We start from the raw sequence: 19,293 nt of genomic DNA on the forward strand, positions 1-19,293 counted from the left end.
CCGAGTCTCTGGAAGATGCAGGCCGACGCCCCTCTGTGCACCCCCCCCCCCCCCGCTCCCCGCAGTGACCCCCAGGATCCTGAGGGCGATGCTGGAGCGGCAATCGGAGTTCACGCACCTCAAGCAGATCCGCGTCGCTGTGGGGACCTGGAACGTGAACGGCGGGAAGCAGTTCAGGAGCAACCTCCTGGGGACGGCCGAGCTGGCCGACTGGCTGCTGGACTCGCCCAGGCTCTCGGGCGCCGCCGAACCCCAGGGTGAGTGCCGTGGAGCCCTGGGGGCTGGCCTTCCTGTTCTGGGGGCGGCCGACTTGTGAAATGAGGTGTTTGGCGTTCTTGCCCCACCTTTTCGGAGCACACCTGGCCAGTTAACGGTCTGACGCCTTCTCTGGTCCAGGCATTCGGAAAGGCCGTCAGAGCGGTGGGTCTGTCTCCTCTCCTCACACGGGCAGAGTTCGCGGTTTTCGGTTTTGACTCTTAGAACCTTTTGTCTGAGGAGGGCGGGCTGCCTCCTGGAAGAGCCGGGCCAGGGGTCACGTCCCTGCTGGCCAAGGACACCTGTCCCGGCCTCGCCCCGGCTGACCGTGTGTCTCTGTGACAGCCGCTTCAGGTGGTCACGACCTTGCGCTCCTTTTAGGGAGGAGATAACTCCAGATGTGACAGCCCACCTGTTGTCTTAGGGCTTGCTAGGGGATAGCGAAGGGGCTCAGAACTCAGGACTTGGAGAACACGTCGATTTGCTCCCGTGGACCCGGTGGCCTTGCTCCCTCTGGCTTCCCTGGGCCCTGGAACAGACTGGAGACCCCGTTCTCTGAGGCCCATGTCAGCAGGTCCCTTCCCCGCGGCGGCAGGCACAGGTCACACCCCCTTGCTGCCTTGCGGGGGCAGGGTAGCTCGAGTCCAAAGTGCGGGGTCGCTGGGACTGACTGCCCCGCCCCCCCCCCCGGCAGGCCCTGTATGTGCCGAGAGCATGAGCACCCCCTGGGCCCACGAGACTCCCCCCACTTTCGCTGAAATGGCCATTCTTCCCTGGCCTGCAAGGGGGGGGGCCCGACGCAAGCTGGCTGTCACTGTGCAGGGGGCTTTGTGGGACAGAGGGCTGGCCAGGGCTCCCGCCAACACTCACCACACTCAGGAGCGAGAAGGAGCTGCGGTGACGGTTGCCCAGCAGATCAGAGGAACGGTGTTGTTCCTTAAAAAAAAAAAGGAAGGAAGGACACTCTATGCCAGCCAGGCTCGCGGTTCCTGGCTGGACCGTGTGGGCAGCAGGAAAGGACACTGACAGCCTGGCGCTGGGGACGGAGTGGGAGGTGGGGGTGGGGGGTGGAGTTACACGCTCCTGCTGGCTCGGGCCGCTGAGTGTCAGTGGGATGCAACTGGAGGGGCAGCCGGTGGCTGCAGGCAGGGTCCCTGTCCGAGGGGACAGAAGGAACGCCTCTCTCCCACTGTGTTTCCCGTGAGCCAGGAGCGTCTTTAGCAGATGTCATCCGAGCCCCAGCCCACAGCCCACAGCGGGGCTTGTTTTCCCTCCTCTGAGATGGCCCCCAGAGCAGGTGGTCCAGCAGGACCACCCAGTCAGCCATTAGCCTCGGAAGCTGGGCCACTGGTGGGGCTCAGACGAGCATGAGACAGTGTCCGCCCCTGTCACCTGGGGTCTGGCTGGGGGGATGGCGAGATGCCCCCGGCAGTGGGACTTCCACGTGTGGCCTCTGATTGATGTTTCGGGACCCCTGTGAGGTGCAGTCACGTGCCCCAGAATGTAGACCGGGAAAGGCCCAGTGCACACTGGGAGCCAGGGGAAGGTGGGCCCCGTGGACTGGATGAGGGCCCCCGGGCGGCGGGACAGCTGGGCCCACAGGCCCACGTGGTGGCAACCCACACCCCAGGCAGCACAGCCTTGGTGGGCCTGACTCCTTCATCTGCTGCTTGCCCGCAGACGACAGCAGCCCAGCCGACATCTTTGCCGTGGGGTTCGAGGAGATGGTGGAGTTGAGCGCAGGGAATATCGTCAATGCCAGGTGAGCGGCCGGGTGCCAGGGGTGCGGAAGAGTGACGTGAAAACCGAGACCAGAGCTTCCCGGGCCAGGTGCGGGGCCACAGCCACCTGGGTCTGAACCTGCTGACCTCGCCCCTCGCTGTGGAGGGACCGCTGACTGCCCTTTCCCCCCACCTCTGTCCTCTTTCCCCACTAACTGCGGGAATGGAAGTGGGGTGGGTTACTGAGCACGCTCTCTGAGGTGCTGCCCAGCCAGGTGTGCAGGCTGCGTCCAGCTGGGAGCTGGCAGGCGGCCTGGAGGGTGCGGCTGCTGAGTCACGTTCCCGGGAGAGGCGAGAAGGCAGGAGTGTGGGAGGAGGCCCCTCTCTGCCCTCCACCGCTGGATTCACACTGGGTGTAAAGTCAGCCAGCGCTCTTCTTGCCAGGCCTGCTGCGGCTTTGTTTCAGAAACTTCCTGAACAAACAATAAAACCTGGCTCTGCAGAGCTCTCAGGAGCCGGGGTCCTCTGCTGGGCCCCAGGCGGCAGGGCTGGGGACTGTGTGTCTGGTGCATGTGGCACCACCAGAAGCAAATGGCCAGCCGAGGGGCCCAGTGGAGGCCTGGCCCCACAAGGCCGACTGCCTGCCCTCCCTCGTGTTTGTGTCCGGGACGAGCTCGGGGCTGGAGGCTTTGTAGGTGGGCGAACCCCCTGTCACCCGGCCGACGGTCACTGACGCCGCTGTGCTTTCCTTTCCCAGCACCACCAACCGGAAGATGTGGGGCGAGCAGCTGCAGAAAGCCATCTCGCGCTCTCACCGGTACATTCTCTTGACCTCGGCGCAGCTGGTGGGCGTCTGCCTTTACATCTTCGTGCGCCCCTACCACGTGCCGTTCATCAGGTGCGAGCCTCGAGCGCCCGCGCGTCCCGGGGAACAGGGAGTGTGGGCGAGTTTTGTTCTGACTTCCTCCTCGCCCTGCCACAGGAATCTCGGCCCGCCATGCACTCTTCCAGATCAGTGGAAGAAAACCCCCAAGGAGAGGCTGGGCTGAATAGAGCATTGTCTGGCAATGAGCAGACCCACAATGGGGGGACCTTCTAGCTTAGGAAGCTGAACTCTTTCTTTTTTTCAAGGTTTTATTTATTTAGCTTTAGAGAGAGGGGAAGGAAGGGAGAAAGGAAAGAAACATCACGATGTATCGGTTGCCTCTTGCACACCCCCAGCTGAGGTCCTGGCCTGCAACCCAGGCATGTGCCCTGACTGGGAATCGAACCAGCGACCTTTCAATTCACAGGCCAGCCCTCAATCCACTGAGCCACACCAGCCAGGGCGGAAGCTGAACCCTTTTAGGGACGTTACTGTACATGGCCATCATCACCTGAGCTCAGCTCTGCACTAGGGAAGGGAGACCTTGTTGAAATTTAAGACGGGAAACCTCTGACCAAGAGCTGAGTAACTCACCAGGAAATGTCAGTTCTTTTGCCTCTTTTAAAAAGAAATCTAGCCCTGGCTGGCGTGGCTAAGTGGGTTGAGCGCTGGCCTGCAAACCAAAGGGTCGCCCATTCAATTCCCAGTCGGGGCACATGCCTGAGTTGTGGGCCAGGTTCCCCAGGAGGGGGCGCCCGAGAGGCAACCACACATTGGTGTTTCTCATCCTCTCTCCCTCCCTTCCCCTCTCTCAAAAAATAAATAAATAAATCTAAAATAAAAAATAAAAGACAACAAATAAATAAATAAGTAGGAAATTCTAAATAAGACGTGGGCAGAAAGCCTCTCTAGCAGGCATGGCCTCTGCCTCAGCCCGTGCGTCTGTCTGTGGTCTGATCGCCTGCACACTCACTCACGTGCATTATAGGCTGGCGTTCAAAGGCGATCAGGAGCCTGCATTGAACCACCTACCCCGCCCAGCTAAAGAACTGGGTGCTTCCTGTCCTTAAACGTGGGACGACCTGAGGGCACCTCCTGGGCTTTGCAGGGAAGGCAGGTGGGGAGAGGTCGGTGGTGGGGTCCGTGCTGTCCCTGCTGGCAGCGAGAACCCAGAACAGCAAGCAAGGATGGAGGTGGGTCGGCCTCGGGGGGCCTCTCTGTGGGGTGATTTTGTGAGTGCAGAGCCCTCCGGCGGCGCGGCTGCCGACCCGGGGGCAGCTGCCGACAGCGCACGGAAGAGGTGCGGAGAGACCGCGGCGTCAGGGGCAGCCCGGCCCTTCTCTGCGCAGACGCGTTTCCCTGGAGCCGCTGAGAAGCACCCGCTCGTTGTGTGTTGCAGGGACGTGGCGATCGACACGGTGAAGACGGGCATGGGAGGCAAGGCCGGCAACAAAGGGGCCGTGGGCATCCGCTTCCAGTTCCACAGCACCAGCCTCTGCTTCGTGTGCAGCCACCTGACGGCCGGGCAGTCCCAGGTGAAGGAGAGGAATGAGGACTACCGGGAGATCACGCAGAAGCTGAGTTTCCCCATGGTGAGCGTGGGCGGCGCGGGCGGCGGTCCTCGGTGCTCCGTCCAGCCCCGCCCCCCGGTGGGTTTCTCAGCTGCTCCTCTGGGCAGGCACTGCTGCGGGGAGCAGGGGGCGCACCAGCACAGGGCCCTGCCCTTGGGGACTGCGTGCTGGGGGAAGGAGGCAAGCCCGGGGCGTCCAGCCTGGAGGCTCGGTCCCCATCTTCAGACGTCTCTCCAGTGCCCGCGAGTACCCTGCATTGTCCACGTGCGTCTTCTGACTTTCTGTCTAATTCAAGTGTGTGGAATGGGGAAGGGAATCTGTCCTTGCTTTGTCCAGGCGGATGAGGAACGTTTGAACCCTCGCAGCACAAGACTCGGTTTTCTTGAGAGTCACAGTCCTGGCACACGTCCTGCTGTGGCTCCCAGAAGATGGCCCGTTTTAGAAAATAGTGAATGTTTTTTTTGACTCGGGGGCCCTGGGTTGCGCATCTGGTCACCCAGTCGCCAGTAACGTGCATCGTGCTGCCCTCTCGTGGTGATTTGGAGGTTTTCATTCTGAAGCCTCCAGGTTTTCCTTTTCAAGTTCAGATTTGAAGTTCTCCGTTCTGTGCAAACTGTGGCCCGCACCCCTCCAGTCTGGTGCTGACCACCTGCCTCGCAGCCGTGAGGATGGACTCCAGCCATTCTCCCCACGGTGTCTGCACCACCGCTGACGAGGTCCCGGGGCCCTTCCACGGGAGGCCAGACCCCCCAAAACTGACATCCTGTCTCCTCTAGGCTGCATGAGCACTCCAGGCAAAACTCCTTCGTTTTTGTTAATAATTCCTATCACCCTTGTTGTAGCTTTTGTTTCCTGGTTCAAAGAAGACACAAATGAGTTGGGAAATTGGCAGTTTGTCGTTTTCCAAACTATGTAGGACACGATGCATTTTTGTGTGTGTGTTTTATGTAATTTTTTAAAAGCCCAGCCTTCTCACTAGAAAGTGCTGTTTGGAAGTACATTCGGAATAATCATGTCCTATTCGAAGGACACATTCAGAGTAAAAGATGTGCTATAGCTCCTGCGTCAACAACAGAAGGAGTGAATGTATCTATAAGGAAATACTCTACACCTGCACTGTCCGGTAGAGTGGCCACTAGTCACACATAGCTACTTAAATGTAAATCAGTTAAAATGAAATGAAGCAAAACGCCCTCGGTTGCCCTGGCCACATATCGGGGTCTCAGGGGCTGCGGTGGCAGGCGGCCCCCGTCTTGAGCGGTGAGGAGGGGACCGTGCCCAGCACTGCAGAAGGGTCTACGGGGCGGCGTTGCCCTGACAACTGTCTTCTCTGGCTGTGGTCACTGCAGCCTCTGCCCCGACGGCTGTCATGGGCCGGGGAGGCAGAGCAGAATGCTGCACCTATGCAGTGGAATGCTGCACCGCATAGTAGGACCGACACCCATTTTGGAGCCAAGTTCAGATTTTGTCTTTGTCACATGCTACTACTGGGACAGCCTTCAGCAAGCTTTTCTGAACTTTTTCTTTGTTACTATAAAGAAGCCAGTAGCGTGTGCTGCCCAGGGCTGCCGTGAGGAGGTGCACCCCCGGCACAGAGCCCAGCCCTGGCAGACAGTCAACAGGTAGCAGCTGCTGGTGTGGGATTCTCGGTGGGGAGCGGGGCAGAGACCTGGGCTTCCCGGTCAGAGTGACTGGGCAAGACGGAGAGGGAGGGTCACCGGATGGAAATGAGTGGAATCCATGAAGTTTTATGAAATTGCATGTCCTGAGCAAGTTTACTTAGTCCCTGAAGGCTCATCCTCACACCAGGGAATGTCTGGGCAGTCCGCCTTGGGGTGCAGACACAAAAGCAGAGAACAGCCTGATGACCGAGCACAGTCGTGGGGCCCAGGTCTGAGCTGGCACTTCCCCCAAACCCCGCAGAAACACCACCACTGCGCGAAATCACAAAGTCAGCCGTGTGGAAGGTCCTCAGTAGGTCTGTGGGTTGAGTGAAATGTAAGATGTTCTAGTAGGAGACGTTTTTTTAAGGAACATTCTGAGGAAGTGCATCTTTTATCCCCTGCGTGGGGAGGTCTTCTCCCCCGCCCCCCCCGCCCCACCCTCCCTGCGAGACGGGCCGGAATGACCGTGACCTCCTTTACGACGCAGGGGAGAAACATCTTTTCTCACGACTACGTGTTCTGGTGTGGCGATTTCAACTACCGCATTGATCTCACGTACGAAGAAGTCTTCTATTTTGTGAAACGCCAAGACTGGAAGAAGCTTCTGGAATTTGATCAGCTGCAGCTGCAGAAGTCCAGTGGAAAAGTAAGTGGTGCCCCTAAAGCAACTGTAGCAGCCGCTCCAGTGGGGAACGACCCCCTCAGCGTGCGTGCTCCTGTCCAGCAGACGGGTTCCGGGGGTGGACTGCACAAGGGCCGTGACGTTGTAGGACACGCGTGTGGCCCCGAAGCTGGAGAAATGCGAGGGTCTCTTCACACACACGCCTCCTGCCCCTCTCCAAGCGGGCTGTGTTCGGGCCTGGGTGTCCTCTCGTGGTGGGGGGTGGGGGGGTGCCGTTGCTCTACGAAAGCACACCGCAGGCACCCCAGCCAGCTGCAGGAGCCACCGCCAGGGCCTGTGCTCCGTGGGTGGGGGTGTCCCTTACTCTGTCAAGCCAGGAAGTAGCTGTGCTCCTTCGAGTCGCCACGGCTTGGAGTGGCCCCGCCTCTGAGTGCCCCGCGGCGTGAGGATGGAGAAGCTTGGGTCCAAAAGCCCTCCCACTCATACTCATGGGCCAGCCTCGCAGGGACTGCCGTACTCCAGACGCACTGAGCCACGCTTTAGGGATGCTTGAGGCCCTGCTCAGAATACTGGGATGTCTCCATTTCTCATGGGCGAGCCCATGAACCACCAGAGAAATATCTAATAACATACAGTTTACACACCAGTTCGTATGGTTGACTCTTGAGACTCTCCTACAAATTGGTTATTATTAATATTTTTTCATTTTTATTTTTTAAAAGATTGCATTTAGAGGGGAAGGGAGGGAGAAAGAGAGGGAAAGAAACATCAGTGTGTGGTTGCCTCTCACACACCCCTTACTGGGGACCTGATGGGGCCTGCAACCCAGGCCTGTGCCCTGACCAGGAATCAAAGAGGCGACCCTTTGGTTCGCAGGCCGGCACTCAATCCACTGAGCCACACCAGCTGGGGCTGATATACCCATTTTGTAGACAAGAAAACTGAGGCTAGGGTCCCATAACTCATCCAAAGTCACATGGGTCAGTAACAGAGCCACGATGCCGTCCCAGGCTCCAACAGGGCACATTCCCCCCTCCGGGACCTGAGTGCGGATTTTAGTGCCTCCTGAGGCCGCGGCATAACTGGAAGGGATCAAGTGTAGGGCCTTGCTTACTTCTGCAAGGTCACACCGGCCAGCCTCCAGCTCGTGCTGTGGGCGCCTATCGGTGCCTGTCGGCCCCCGCGCCCCCACCCCCAGGCTGGGCTGGGGTGCGGTGGCTGCCAGTACCTCTGGGGAGCGCTGCTGGTCACACGCGTGAGCGGAGGGAGGCCAGGTGCAGGCGTGCCTCCGGGTGTCTCACACCTGCGCCCCTCAACCCTGCCGGCGACGTGGGCACTGAGGGGGTGGGGGGGGTGGATGTACCACACCATAGCTTCCTCCTGCCGATACCCTCCACACACTGAGGGCACGCCCTGCTCCCGGGTCTCCCCAGCACCGGGGCTGCATCTGGAGCCACACGGAGACAGAGGAGAGTTCGCCAGCAGTTCTGGGCTTCTGTGTCCTCCGTGCGTTCGGTTAACAAACACCGGTTAAGGCCTCGCTGGGTGGGTCCGGGCGGGCGCGGCCAGGCCGGGAGTGCGCACCCTTGCCTCGTGCCTTCCCGCCCCGTGGGGCCCATGAGCAGACACTGCCAGGTGGGGCGGGGGCGGGGGCGACCCAGCGGTGGGAGTCAGGCCGCAGAACTGGCCATCGACCCTGCGTTGCTGGTTAAAAGGCACGTACGTGTCCGGGATCAGACGTGTTCGTAAATGTAACGCAGGTTCCGTGGCTGTTAGGAGCGAGCGCCCTGCGCGGCCCTCCTTGTTTTCGTGCACGGCGTACGGAATCTCAGGGGACTGCGGTGGTCCTGCAACTTCCTTCTCCCCCCCCCCCCACCCCCCAGATCTTCAAAGACTTCCACGAAGGCACCATTAACTTCGGACCCACCTACAAGTATGACGTCGGCTCCGCGGCCTACGACACCAGCGACAAGTGCCGCACCCCCGCCTGGACAGACCGGGTCCTGTGGTGGAGGAAGAGGCACCCCTTGGACGGGACAGGTGCGTGGGAGGGGACGTGTGCGTCTGATGGGCCTGGGGGGCCGCGGCGCTCGGTCCCAGGGAGGGAGCATCCCGCTGGCTCCGCCCAGTGCCCTGTGTCGCATAAACAGCCAAAGCCACACGGCGTCACCCCAGGTGTTAGGCCCTAAGCTCCGGAAGTTGTGCTTTAGGGGAGCTGCCCCGCCCTCTGTCCTCCTTCTAGAGACTGATCTGCAGGTGGACCTGGGCTGGACGGTCCCCCTCCCTGCACCACCCCGTCTGCCTTGGGACGGGGAGCAGGAGAGAAGCCACACTGTCCCCCTCCCCTGCCCTCCCCACCCCCATGTGCACGTCGTCCCGACCACCCCGTGCGACCACACTCTCCCTGCTGAAGCCCCCATTCAGATCAAACATGGGCTTGTTATACACCAGCTTCAGTGTGCCTTGAACACTGAGTGAGTGATGCCCAGGCAGGACGTGCAGTCAAACTAAAACCAGACCACCTATAAACAGGCGCATAAACACCCGAACTTCTCTGGCCGGATGCGTGTGAGATGTGGAGGCCGGGAACGCACACCTGCAGGTTGAAAGACGCGCTGTGTCCCGTGTGGGCCTCTGTGAGGCCCCAGGGCGCTGAGGGGCCTTCGTGTTCTCAGCCTCGGCCTCCCCCGCTGTGCGGAGCGCTGCAGGCCTGCTCCGTCCCCGAGCCCTGGACGGGATGCCCGCAGTGTGACTCCTGTGCCCCACCCCCCACTGTGCCCCCTGGGCAGGGGGAGATGCAGGCAGGGCTGGTCTACTGTTCTGGACGGCCCCGTGAGAGGGAGTCTTTTACCCCAAGTCCAAGGCCGCCTTGGCGTGGTTCCGAGCCCCAGGGGCGAGAGCAGACCAGTCGGACACAGGCGGGGTCCGTCCCTGCCGTACGAGCTCCGCAGCCGGCGTTCGTGTGTGCTGATACAACGCTGTGTCTGTCTGTGCGTCTCTCGATGGGCATCCTGTGAGCAGCCGGAGAAGTCAACCTCCTGGACAACAACCTGGATGCGGACTCCAAGGTCAGACACACCTGGTCTCCCGGCACCCTCAGGTACTACGGCCGAGCAGAGCTGCAGGCGTCCGATCACAGGTATGGTCCTCGCCGCCGTGGCTCGCGCTCCTCTGCCTGCTGCTCCCCGTGGGGGGCACCGTGCTGTCGCCGTCCGAGTCCGTGTGTGTGTGTGTGTGTGTGTGTAAGAGAGAGTGTGTGTGAGAGAGTGTGTGTGTGAGAGAGAGAGAGAGAGAGAGAAACACAGCGAAGCACCAACAGCCGCACACCCAGCACCGGGAACTGACAAGTGTGCATTCCGCCATCGCTCCATCTCACAAATGGTGTCGTTCATGAAAGTGCCAGAGACACAACCCGTGGTGTCTTGTCATTTAAAGTCTCACAAGTGACGTCATTGTGTGCCTCGCTTTTTTGCCGACTAACGTTTTTGCGATGCCGTCCCATCGACATCACACACCCGGCTCGTCCGTTTGTGCCCGAGGTTTGGCCCCACAGCGGACGCCTCACCTGTAACCAGCCTGCTCCTCCGTGAGGAGTGTTTTTCCTCGAGTCTCACAGACACGGCAGGGCTCCAGGGATTCAAATGCTCCGGGCCGTGGGGTTGGCCCGTGCGTCCTGCGCTAACGAAGGAGGGGCCCCAGCCGCAGAGCGCTGCCAGCCCTGGGTGCACGGGGACTGGCCACAGGGGGACATGAGTCTCGTAGACCACCCTTCAAGGCCCCGGGGACGGCGTTTCGGGGTGTCAGCAGGTTTGATCGCCCCGTGGCTGCCACCGAAAGAGCACGTGCACTTCAACATCCACAGGGAAGAAATTAAGAAGGAGAGCTGGCGGCCAGCCCGTAGGTCTCCGTCTTGAGACACCTGTAATTCTTCAGAAACCCGTGGTGGAAAACACACACCTGGCAGTGAACCTCGGGAAGTCTCCAGGCTCAGGACTTTTCAGTTTGCTCGCTCAGTGCACGCACTCATTTGTCAGTGACATTTGGACACTGTTTACCGAGGGGCCATATGTTCTGGGCCCTGTTCCTGGCGCTGAGGGGTCAGACGAGGGGTCAGTGCTGTTTTATGCCTGGTGGTTGGGGACTGCCGCTCGGACACGCTGACCTTGGCCCCGGGCCCTAAAGGACAGGCAGTGGGCGCCATAAGGGTGTCGGAGGCGGGGAGGCTCCAGGGGGGAGCGTCGCACGTCATGAGCCCACAGCGAACCCTCTGCGTCCATATCATCACTCACGGTGCCCCCGTCCCAGAAAAGTGAGATGGTCCCCCACAGCGTTGGAGGGACCGGCCTTGCGCTCAAATCTTGCTCTGAACCCCTGGTCGTTCCTTAGAGCAGAGTCCCAGAGTTCAGATTAGAAGAGACAAGCCTCTCTGAGACTCTCGATGCACATCGCCAAACAGCCCCCGGAAGAACTTGATGGCCCCCTCCCCCCGCCAGCACAGGGAGAACGGTGCCCACCCCTCTGCGTTCGCAGCCGTGCCAGCGATCACCACGTACAAAATCTTTGCTGGTGGCTGGTTGCGTTTCCTCTCCCCGCACCCTTCCATGAAAATGTCAGGATAAGCCCTGGCGGGGGTAGCTCAGTGGATTGAGCACAGGCTGCAAACCAAAGTGTTACAGGTTCAGTTCCCAGTCAGGGCACATTCCTGGGTTGCAGGTCACGGCCCCCAGCAACTGCACATTGATGTTTCTCTCTCTCTCTCTCCCCCTCCCTTCCCTAAGAAATAAATAAATAAAATCTTTTAAAAAATCAGCAAGTTAAAGTTTTAAAAAAAATGTCAGGAGAGCACTGAGGTTGGGGGAGGATGAGACCGGGGGCAGGGGGTGAGGGCGGCAGCACCTCTGGGGGCCACAGCAGGGGTCGTGGGTGGCCCCCGTCCACGGGGGAGCTGTGGGGCTGCGCTGAGGTCCCGTCCCAGGCTAACGGTTGCCCGTCTTCCCTCCGTGTCTCACGCAGACCCGTGCTGGCCATCGTGGAGGTGGACGTTCAAGAAGTGGACGTGGGTGCCCGGGAGCGGGTGTTCCAGGAAGTGTCCTCTTTCCAGGGCCCGCTGGACGCCACCGTCGTCGTCAACCTGCAGTCGCCGACCTCGGAGGAGCAGGCCGAGTTCCCCGAGGACGTGCGCACCGAGCTCATGCAGACCCTGGGGAACTACGGCACCATCGTTCTTGTCAGGTGACCGCCGCCGCCCTGGCAGGCGTGGGTTGCAGGGCCAATGACCTCTCCGACCGGGGCTGCCCCGCCCTCTTGGGGCTGACCGGACCTGTTTCCCTGGTCCCAGGATCAACCAAGGGCAGATGCTGGTGACTTTCGCAGACAGCCACTCGGCGCTCAGCGTCCTCGACGTGGACGGCATGAAGGTGAGCCACGCCGGCCACCCGTGGGGTGGGGGCCTCTTCGTGGTCTTCCCAGGGTCACGTGGGCACCCCCGGAGGGCAGAGCTGGGACACTTCAGCTGGCGTCTAACTCTGGTGTCTTCGAGGAGGTGTCTAATGCCCGGCCCTGGGTACCTGCAGAATTTGGGAGAGAAAGAGCAAGTTTTAGAGTCCGGCTCCCGCTGAGTTCCCGGGGCCGCCCTCAGCCACACCTCCGTGTGGGCGCGCGGCGGTCTGTGTCTCTAGAGCGTGTGTTCTGGAGCCGGCAGCTCAGCTGGCTTCCACTCTGATGATATCCTGAGTCTAAATCCACACGGGACGAGGAGCTGGAGGTGGTCGTTTGACTTTTATTGAGACCGAATGCCAGCCCGCCGGAGGTCTAGACACTCCGCTTCTCTCAAGACGCCTGAGTCTGAGCACGCAGCAGCCCTGGGGGCCCCGGGGTGGGGGTGGCCCGGCCCCGCGCTCAGGGGCTGCGCCCTGTCCCTCGCAGGTGAAAGGCAGGGCAGTGAAGATCCGGCCCAAGACCAAGGACTGGCTCCAGGGCCTGCAGGAGGAGATCGCCCGCAAGCGGGACAGCGTGGCCTCCATGTCGCCCACGGCCAACTCCTGCCTGCTGGAGGAGAGCTTCGACTTCACGAGCTTGGACTACGAGTCAGAAGGTGAGCCGGCCCGGGAGGCCTTCTCAGCCGGGATGGCGAGGTGGGCGGGCAGGGGTTCTCCCCAAAACTGGTGCTCCAAGTGCCCTTCTTCTTCTGGAGCAACAAGGCGGGTGGCACTTGTGTGTGGGCTGGTGCTCGGGTGCAGGGCGACATTCGTGTGCAGGGCGGTGCGTGCCCTGATAAACAGGCCTGGAGATGTCGGAACTCACCTTGAAAACAGCAGCTTTGGGGATGTCAGGGCCTGGGGTTGGGGCCCCGTCCCAGGCACGAACGGAGTTGGGGCCCCGTCCCCGCTCACATGGGGTCACCGTGGCCCGCGAGCCACAGTGCCGGGGTGTCCCTGCAGGAGCCACAGGCCTTGCTGTCGAAACAGAGCCCCTGTGGAAGGCCGTGCCCTTCCACCCTCACTGTGTCTGTGACTCGCTCTTCCCCAAGGGGACATTCTCGAAGACGAGGAAGACTATCTGGATGAAATAAGCCAGGCCCTGGTCTCGGACAGTGACCTGGCGGGGGACGACCTTTCCGACGCCTCCGGCTCCACGGCCGCGGCCCCGCCCAGCAAGTCCCCTGCGCTCACCAAGAAGAAGCAGCACCCAACCTACAAAGGTAGCGTGGACCTTTGTCTTCCCGGCACCGAGTTCCCTCTCTGTCTCGGCACCTGGCATCATCAGGCCACGGCCGAGCGCGCCTGCCCCCTGAGAGGGCACAGCACGCAGTCACGGCCGGTGATAGGCACTGGGCCGGGGAAGGCAGCAGCGACCAGCACGCTGATCTTCTCTAGTGATCTGTGTTGTCCTTACAGTTCTTGGTGCCCCTGTAATATCCCAGATTCGTAACCGCTGTTTCTCCTGTGTATTCAAGTAGCCACGGCGCTGAACGGGTTTTACATTTGATTTTTTTTTTTCCTCTCCAAGACTTTTCTGATTCAGCCTCATAAGAGACATTCGGTATCTGCGTCCTGAGTCCCGGGTCTGGTGTTACCTACCTATAACGTTATGTTCATACACAGTAGTAACTTCATACATTACGTAACTTTATGTGTGTAATTAATGATGCTACTGCACATTGGCATCATCCTATCACTGTGGACTGAGGGTCCTATGGATGGAACTGCATGGCCCTACATTATGTGGTTTGGCGACTCTTTCGAATAGTTTAAAACCCACGTGCACACTCCTGGGCTGGAGAGAGGCGGCCCCTGTTTCAGCGCCAGGCCCACCAGCAGCCACACACGCCGTGTGGCTGCCGGGCTCGTGTCTCCTGTTGGAGGCGCGCTGTGCCCAGCAGGTGCAGGAGCTTAGCCAGGTGCCAGGACCCTTTGTGCTGGGGCAAAAACAGAGAGCAGGGGTGAAAGGGAATTAAGGTGCTTCCCAGGGAAGGTGCGCTGTGGGGAGAGGTGCAGAGGCCCCCAAGTCCCTCTGATTAGACAGTGGCTCCAAAGCTGGTTCCAAGCCCAGCTGCTCAGCCCGCCGGGACTTACAGGTTTTTGAGCCCCATCCCGGAGATGTGGGTTGGGGGTGGGGTGCCTGGGAACCCCAGGTGATGGAGATGCACAGCCAGGTGCGTTGAGGACCAACAGCCTTCGTCCAAGCATATGGTCGCTCCGTCATTACTCGTCCAGAGGGCTCCTGCCCTGGAGCGGGGGTGGCTGAAGGGACGTGCCCCTCAGACAAGAGGTGGCCAGCGTCCCGGCCACTGCTCAAGGGGAGGTGGATGTGAGGGCAGCACCTCTGCGTGAGGACCACAGCAGCAGGCTGTGCGGAGGCTGCCTGGCCAGCGGGCGGGCACGAGGGGTCTTCACCCTCCGGGTGCTCAGACATCCCTGCTGGGAGGAGACGCCCCACTTCTCCCAGCTCAGCCTTCGGCCGCTCGCACGGGGCGCAGCTGTGGGCTGGAGGGATGGCATGTCCGAGCGAAAACAGAATGAACCGGGCCGTGTTGTGTGGGAGGGAAAACCCAAGAGCATCTTGGCTTACAGCACCGTAGTAATCCATGGCACGCCAGGGTTTTTTAAGCGTATTTCCTACTTTTTTGAGTATATAGATAAAAGATTTGACTGTCACATGTTTTTGTTCTGAACTTAGATGTGACGAATGCACGTGTAGTAAAACACAGCAGTCGCTTCCTCGGGCTGCTCTCGGCTGCGGCCAGCTTTGGCACGACAGGTCAGGACAGCGAAGGCCTGTGAAGTGGCAGGCCCCGGGCCACCGCGTGTAGGACGCACTGGACGCTTGGGGACACTCCCTGCTGGGGGCTTGTCGCCGACGGCAGGCTGCTCAGGGCAGAGGAGGGACATCATTCTCAGCTTGCCAGACGGTCGCCCTGTTTTTAGAGTGAGGGCCGCACAGCGGGGGGCTGTGGTCTCCAGCTGTCTCCTCCCGTCCGGGTGGATGTCCTGTCGGTTATTCCAGAAGGAAGCACACCTGCCTGCCCTTCAGCGGGGGTGTCCACCCTGAGGCCCACCGGCCGCACCCGGCCCAACACAAAATCGTAAATTTACTTAAAACATGATGAGATTTTTTTGTGATTACGTGTCACAGCGTACTTGACGTGTGGCCCAGACAACTCTTCTTCTTCCGGGGTGGCCCAGAGACGCCAAAGGGCTGGGCACCCCCGTGAGTTTTCCGTGTCTCTCGTGTCTGGACACCGGGTCTTGCCGAGGGTTCCTGGCATGTTCCCGACGGGCACGGGGTGTCCTTCCCCGCCCCCGCCAGCCGTCAGGGGGACACTCCAGCTGTCCCGAGGGGCTCCTCCCGCCACAGGTGGCCCTGTGCACAACCGCGCCTGACCCCCACTCACCTCACCCGCCTTCCGCCGTGCCCTCAGGTGACGCCGACCTGGCGGAGTTAAAGCAGGAGCTGGAAGCCGTCGGGGACCGCCACCGTTCTCCAAGTCGGTCTCTGTCGGTTCCCGGCCGGCCCCCGCCGCCGCGCCCGCCACAGAGACCCCCGCCTCCAAGTAAGACCCGCTGCTTGGGGCTCACGCACCGGCTGGGCTTCATAACCGCCTGCTTCCTGCTACTGAACACACGGCCGTGAGCCGCCTCCCGCCTTCGCTCCACCGCGCGCTGCGCCCTCCGCGGGCTCCTTTCGGGGCCAGGCGCACCACGCGGCCGATACCAGGGCTGCGGCTGCGTGTCTCGTGGCCCGTGAGACGTGGCCCCTCTGTGAGGCTGCCCCTGGCCTTCCTGTCACTGTGCTTTCCTTAGGCTGCTTTCTGCTCCACACCTCAGAGCACGGAAAACCGGGGTCCGCACTGAGCCACGGGGCCGGGGAGGGGGTTGTTGGCGCCTTCGCCACCCCTGCCCCATGGCGTCTTTCGGAGCCCTCTCCCCTGATTCTCCACCGCGGGGCAAACCCAGGTGCCCCGACGCACAGGGTGCGCACACGCCTGCGTCTCCCCGGGCGTCTCCCGCCGGCAAGTCCAGGCCTGGGCGCCCCCAGCGTTCTCCCTGGGACCTGCAGCCGAGCTCGTCCGGCCCGGGGCCCCTCGCAGACCGCTGCTCTTCCTAGCTCCCCAAAACACGATGGTCAGCCCGCCGAGCTTCCGTTAGTGACCGGACAGTAAAGCTGTGAAGTGCTTCTGATCAGGCTCTAGTTACCGCTGTTGTTGGCTTCTCCACCCCCGCCCCCCGCCCCCCGGAATGTGACGATTAGACGCAGGTGTTGCTGCCAGGGTCTCACTCTCCACACCGGCTCGGCTCTGTCCGCGTCTCGGTGGCGACCGCCGGCCAGCCCGACGCGCACGGCGTTTTCACTCATGCTTTTCACTTTCCTGAGTTGACACTCAGAAAATGAAATACGTATGAAAATTTTAAATGTTACAGATTTTTGTGGAAACTTCACAAATATAAATATGAATAATTAAAAAATTTTAAAAGATTTTATTTATTTTCAGAGAGGGAAGAGAGGGAGAAAGAGAGAGAGAGAGAGAAACATCAATGTGTGGTTGCTGGGGGCCATGGCCCACAACCCAGGCATGTGCCCTGACTGGGAATCGAACCTGCGATGCTTTGGTTCCCAGCCCACACTCAATCCACTGAGCTATGTCAGCCAGGGCTGAATAATTAAATTTTTAATTTCCCCTGACTACCTAGAGATCATAGCCATTAAACAAGATTTCCAGCCTTTTGACAATGACATAGATATACATTTAGAGGCAATTTTTTATTTTCACGATGTTTACAAAATCAATGTCCTTTTCCTTCGGTCACATGTTTTCATCCAGTGTCTGTGTCGTTAAATGTTCCAGACCGTGATTGTGTCCCAGTAGCTGCGAGTATAATTGAACAGACATTCCCCTGCTCTGGGGCTTTTTAGACCTTGTCCTCAGAACAATTGAAACATTTGGTCTTAGTAACAGCAGTACATTTTAAACCACTCAAAATGGACTGACCTTTGTATCTGGTGTGAACCCCCAGGATAGCAGGCTAACATTCACATGGAAATAATGCATTTCCAAGGGGACTAAATGGCAAGGGGGGAAAAAATACAATAAAGATTCAATTTTTTTAATAATAGTTTTTTTTTAGATTTTATTTTTATTTTTTTTTTTTAGAGAGAGGGAAGGGAGGGAGAAAGAGAGAGAGAAACATCAATGTGCGGTTGCTGGGGGCCGTGGCCTGCAACCCAGGAATGTGCCCTGACTGGGAAGTGAACCTGCAATGCTTTGGTTCACAGCCCGCGTTCAATCCACTGAGCTATGCCAGCCAGGGCAAGATTCAATTTTTTAAAAAAGAAAGAAAATGCTTTTCCGGAGCCTCTCCCCTGACAGGAAGCAGCTGTTAGCGAATTGCCAGCACTCCGAGGCCCCGGTGGAGGCCCCAGGCCCGTGCACGCCCAGACCCTGCTGGCTTCTCTGGCCTCCCGGGCCCCAGGCCCGCCTTGCTGTCCGCTGGCTGGGAACCTGCCGGGAAGAGTCAGCGACATCCCTGAGACGGAGCCTGTCCTTGTTGGCTTTTACAGCAGGCTTCATGGTGAAAAAGTCGGCCTCAGACGCATCCATCTCCTCCGGCACCCACGGGCAGTACTCGATTCTGCAGACGGCGAAGCTTCTGCCGGGAGCGCCTCAGCAAGCGGTGAGTTCCGTGCTCGGCTCCAAGCGAGGCCCGGACGTCTCAGCCCCACGGGCTTGGCCCCGTGGTCCCCCTGCCGCAGCCCCTACGATCACCTGGGATCGGCCCCTTTCCATGAATGTACCGATGGCTATCTCTTTAACCCTCCCCCTGCCCACCAGTGTGCCCCTGAACCCCCTAACTTAGGAGCAAGTCTTTTACGGGCTTTGAAATGGTCGTGCAGGGCACAGGGGAGGAATCGTGTTCATGAAAAATCCGAGTATCCCTGCGAGGCAGGCTTGTCGGTTTCTAGGCTCACCTGCTTCGCCCTCTTCCGATGCCCGACTTTGACCCTGGCGTGTAGAGAGCAGTGCTTGGTAGAAGGGAAAACCGGAAAAGTTTAGATCCCTTGTCCGGACAAAATTATGATCATCCTGCTTCCAAGTTAGCTGAGAGAAAAAGACTTTAAAAAAAGGTCCCGTGGGCCTGAATAACGCCGTAGCCAGCAGTAATCATTAGATTGGTAGTAATAATAATTAGACACACTCTCTAGTAATAATTAGATAGTAGTAATCATTAGATTGGTCAGGTTTTAGCGGTGGAGAGTTCTGGAGGGTGGCACTGAGCCGCAAGGCTGTGGTGAAGGTCAAAGGGATCAAGGTGATGGCAGAGAAGCCGGGTGCGGGGAGGGGGGAGCTCGCGCAGCCCAGGAGGGCGCAGAGAGCAGGGTCAGGTGCTCGCTCGGCCGCAGCAGGGGCAGGGGGCTGACGGCTCGTCTGGGGTTTACAGGAGAGAAGAAGGGTCGTCACAGGGGGCCCAGAGGTTTGGGTGAAGAGGTGGAGAAGGCACTTGCCAGTAAACCTACCTGGAAGGTGTTTCCGTAGCCCAGCTGGGCCGAGTTTGATGCGCTTCGTGGCTCTTGCCTGGTCCTTGAAACAAAGCGAGCCGGTGGCTTGTCCACATTGCAGAAGCCTGAAACCCACCCGCCTTGGGAGACGAGGGCCCCTGCCCTGAGCACTGTTGCCCTGCTCCTCTTGGAGTATGAGTGCCGGGGGAAGACAGGCTCAGACAGGACTGGGTTTCTGCCACCCTTCGATGGAACCCCAGGGTACACATCAGGGGTGGGTGAACGGGCCGGGCACAGCTGTGTTAACACGCTCCCCTCCCTCGTTCTGTCCTCAAGCCCAAGGCTAGGACTGGGATAAGCAAACCCTACAACGTCAAGCAGATCAAAACTACCAACGCTCAGGAGGCGGAAGCAGCGATCCGGTGTCTCCTGGAAGCCAGGGGAGGTAGGTGTGCCCGGGGTGTCCTCCCGTGGAGAAACACCCACTCCCCTTTCCTTGCCGTCTTCCTCCTGAAAGCGCAGGGGAGAGAAAGCAACTTTTTTTCCCCCTAAAGGCAGTATTCAATGAAAGTGCCCATTAGCGACATTTTGTAAAAGTCCA

The 19,293-nt window shown here is 59.7% G+C and overlaps 1 protein-coding gene across 7 annotated transcripts in view; it reads left to right on the top strand.

The window, feature by feature from the left end:
• Positions 1 to 19,293, top strand: part of SYNJ2 (synaptojanin 2) — an 83,408-nt gene that overhangs the window by 56,386 nt on the left and 7,729 nt on the right. For 3 of the 7 annotated variants that reach the window (XM_036024941.1, XM_036024943.1, XM_028508756.2), the window contains exons 12-25: positions 66 to 257; positions 1,936 to 2,017; positions 2,734 to 2,874; positions 4,241 to 4,433; positions 6,564 to 6,722; positions 8,582 to 8,738; positions 9,720 to 9,837; positions 11,712 to 11,930; positions 12,037 to 12,115; positions 12,624 to 12,792; positions 13,228 to 13,398; positions 15,619 to 15,750; positions 17,757 to 17,869; positions 19,029 to 19,137. In XM_036024941.1, the coding sequence (XP_035880834.1) occupies positions 66 to 257; positions 1,936 to 2,017; positions 2,734 to 2,874; positions 4,241 to 4,433; positions 6,564 to 6,722; positions 8,582 to 8,738; positions 9,720 to 9,837; positions 11,712 to 11,930; positions 12,037 to 12,115; positions 12,624 to 12,792; positions 13,228 to 13,398; positions 15,619 to 15,750; positions 17,757 to 17,869; positions 19,029 to 19,137 (2,034 nt within the window). Of the gene's footprint in view, positions 1 to 65; positions 262 to 1,935; positions 2,018 to 2,733; positions 2,875 to 4,240; positions 4,434 to 6,563; positions 6,723 to 8,581; positions 8,739 to 9,719; positions 9,838 to 11,711; positions 11,931 to 12,036; positions 12,116 to 12,623; positions 12,793 to 13,227; positions 13,399 to 15,618; positions 15,751 to 17,756; positions 17,870 to 19,028; positions 19,138 to 19,293 lie in introns of all 7 variants that reach the window. The other 4 variants (XM_036024944.1, XM_028508757.2, XM_036024940.1 and 1 more) reach the window with 3 other exon arrangements.

The sequence above is a fragment of the Phyllostomus discolor genome, chromosome 4 (assembly GCF_004126475.2).
Source record: "Phyllostomus discolor isolate MPI-MPIP mPhyDis1 chromosome 4, mPhyDis1.pri.v3, whole genome shotgun sequence".
Lineage (NCBI taxonomy): Eukaryota > Metazoa > Chordata > Mammalia > Chiroptera > Phyllostomidae > Phyllostomus > Phyllostomus discolor.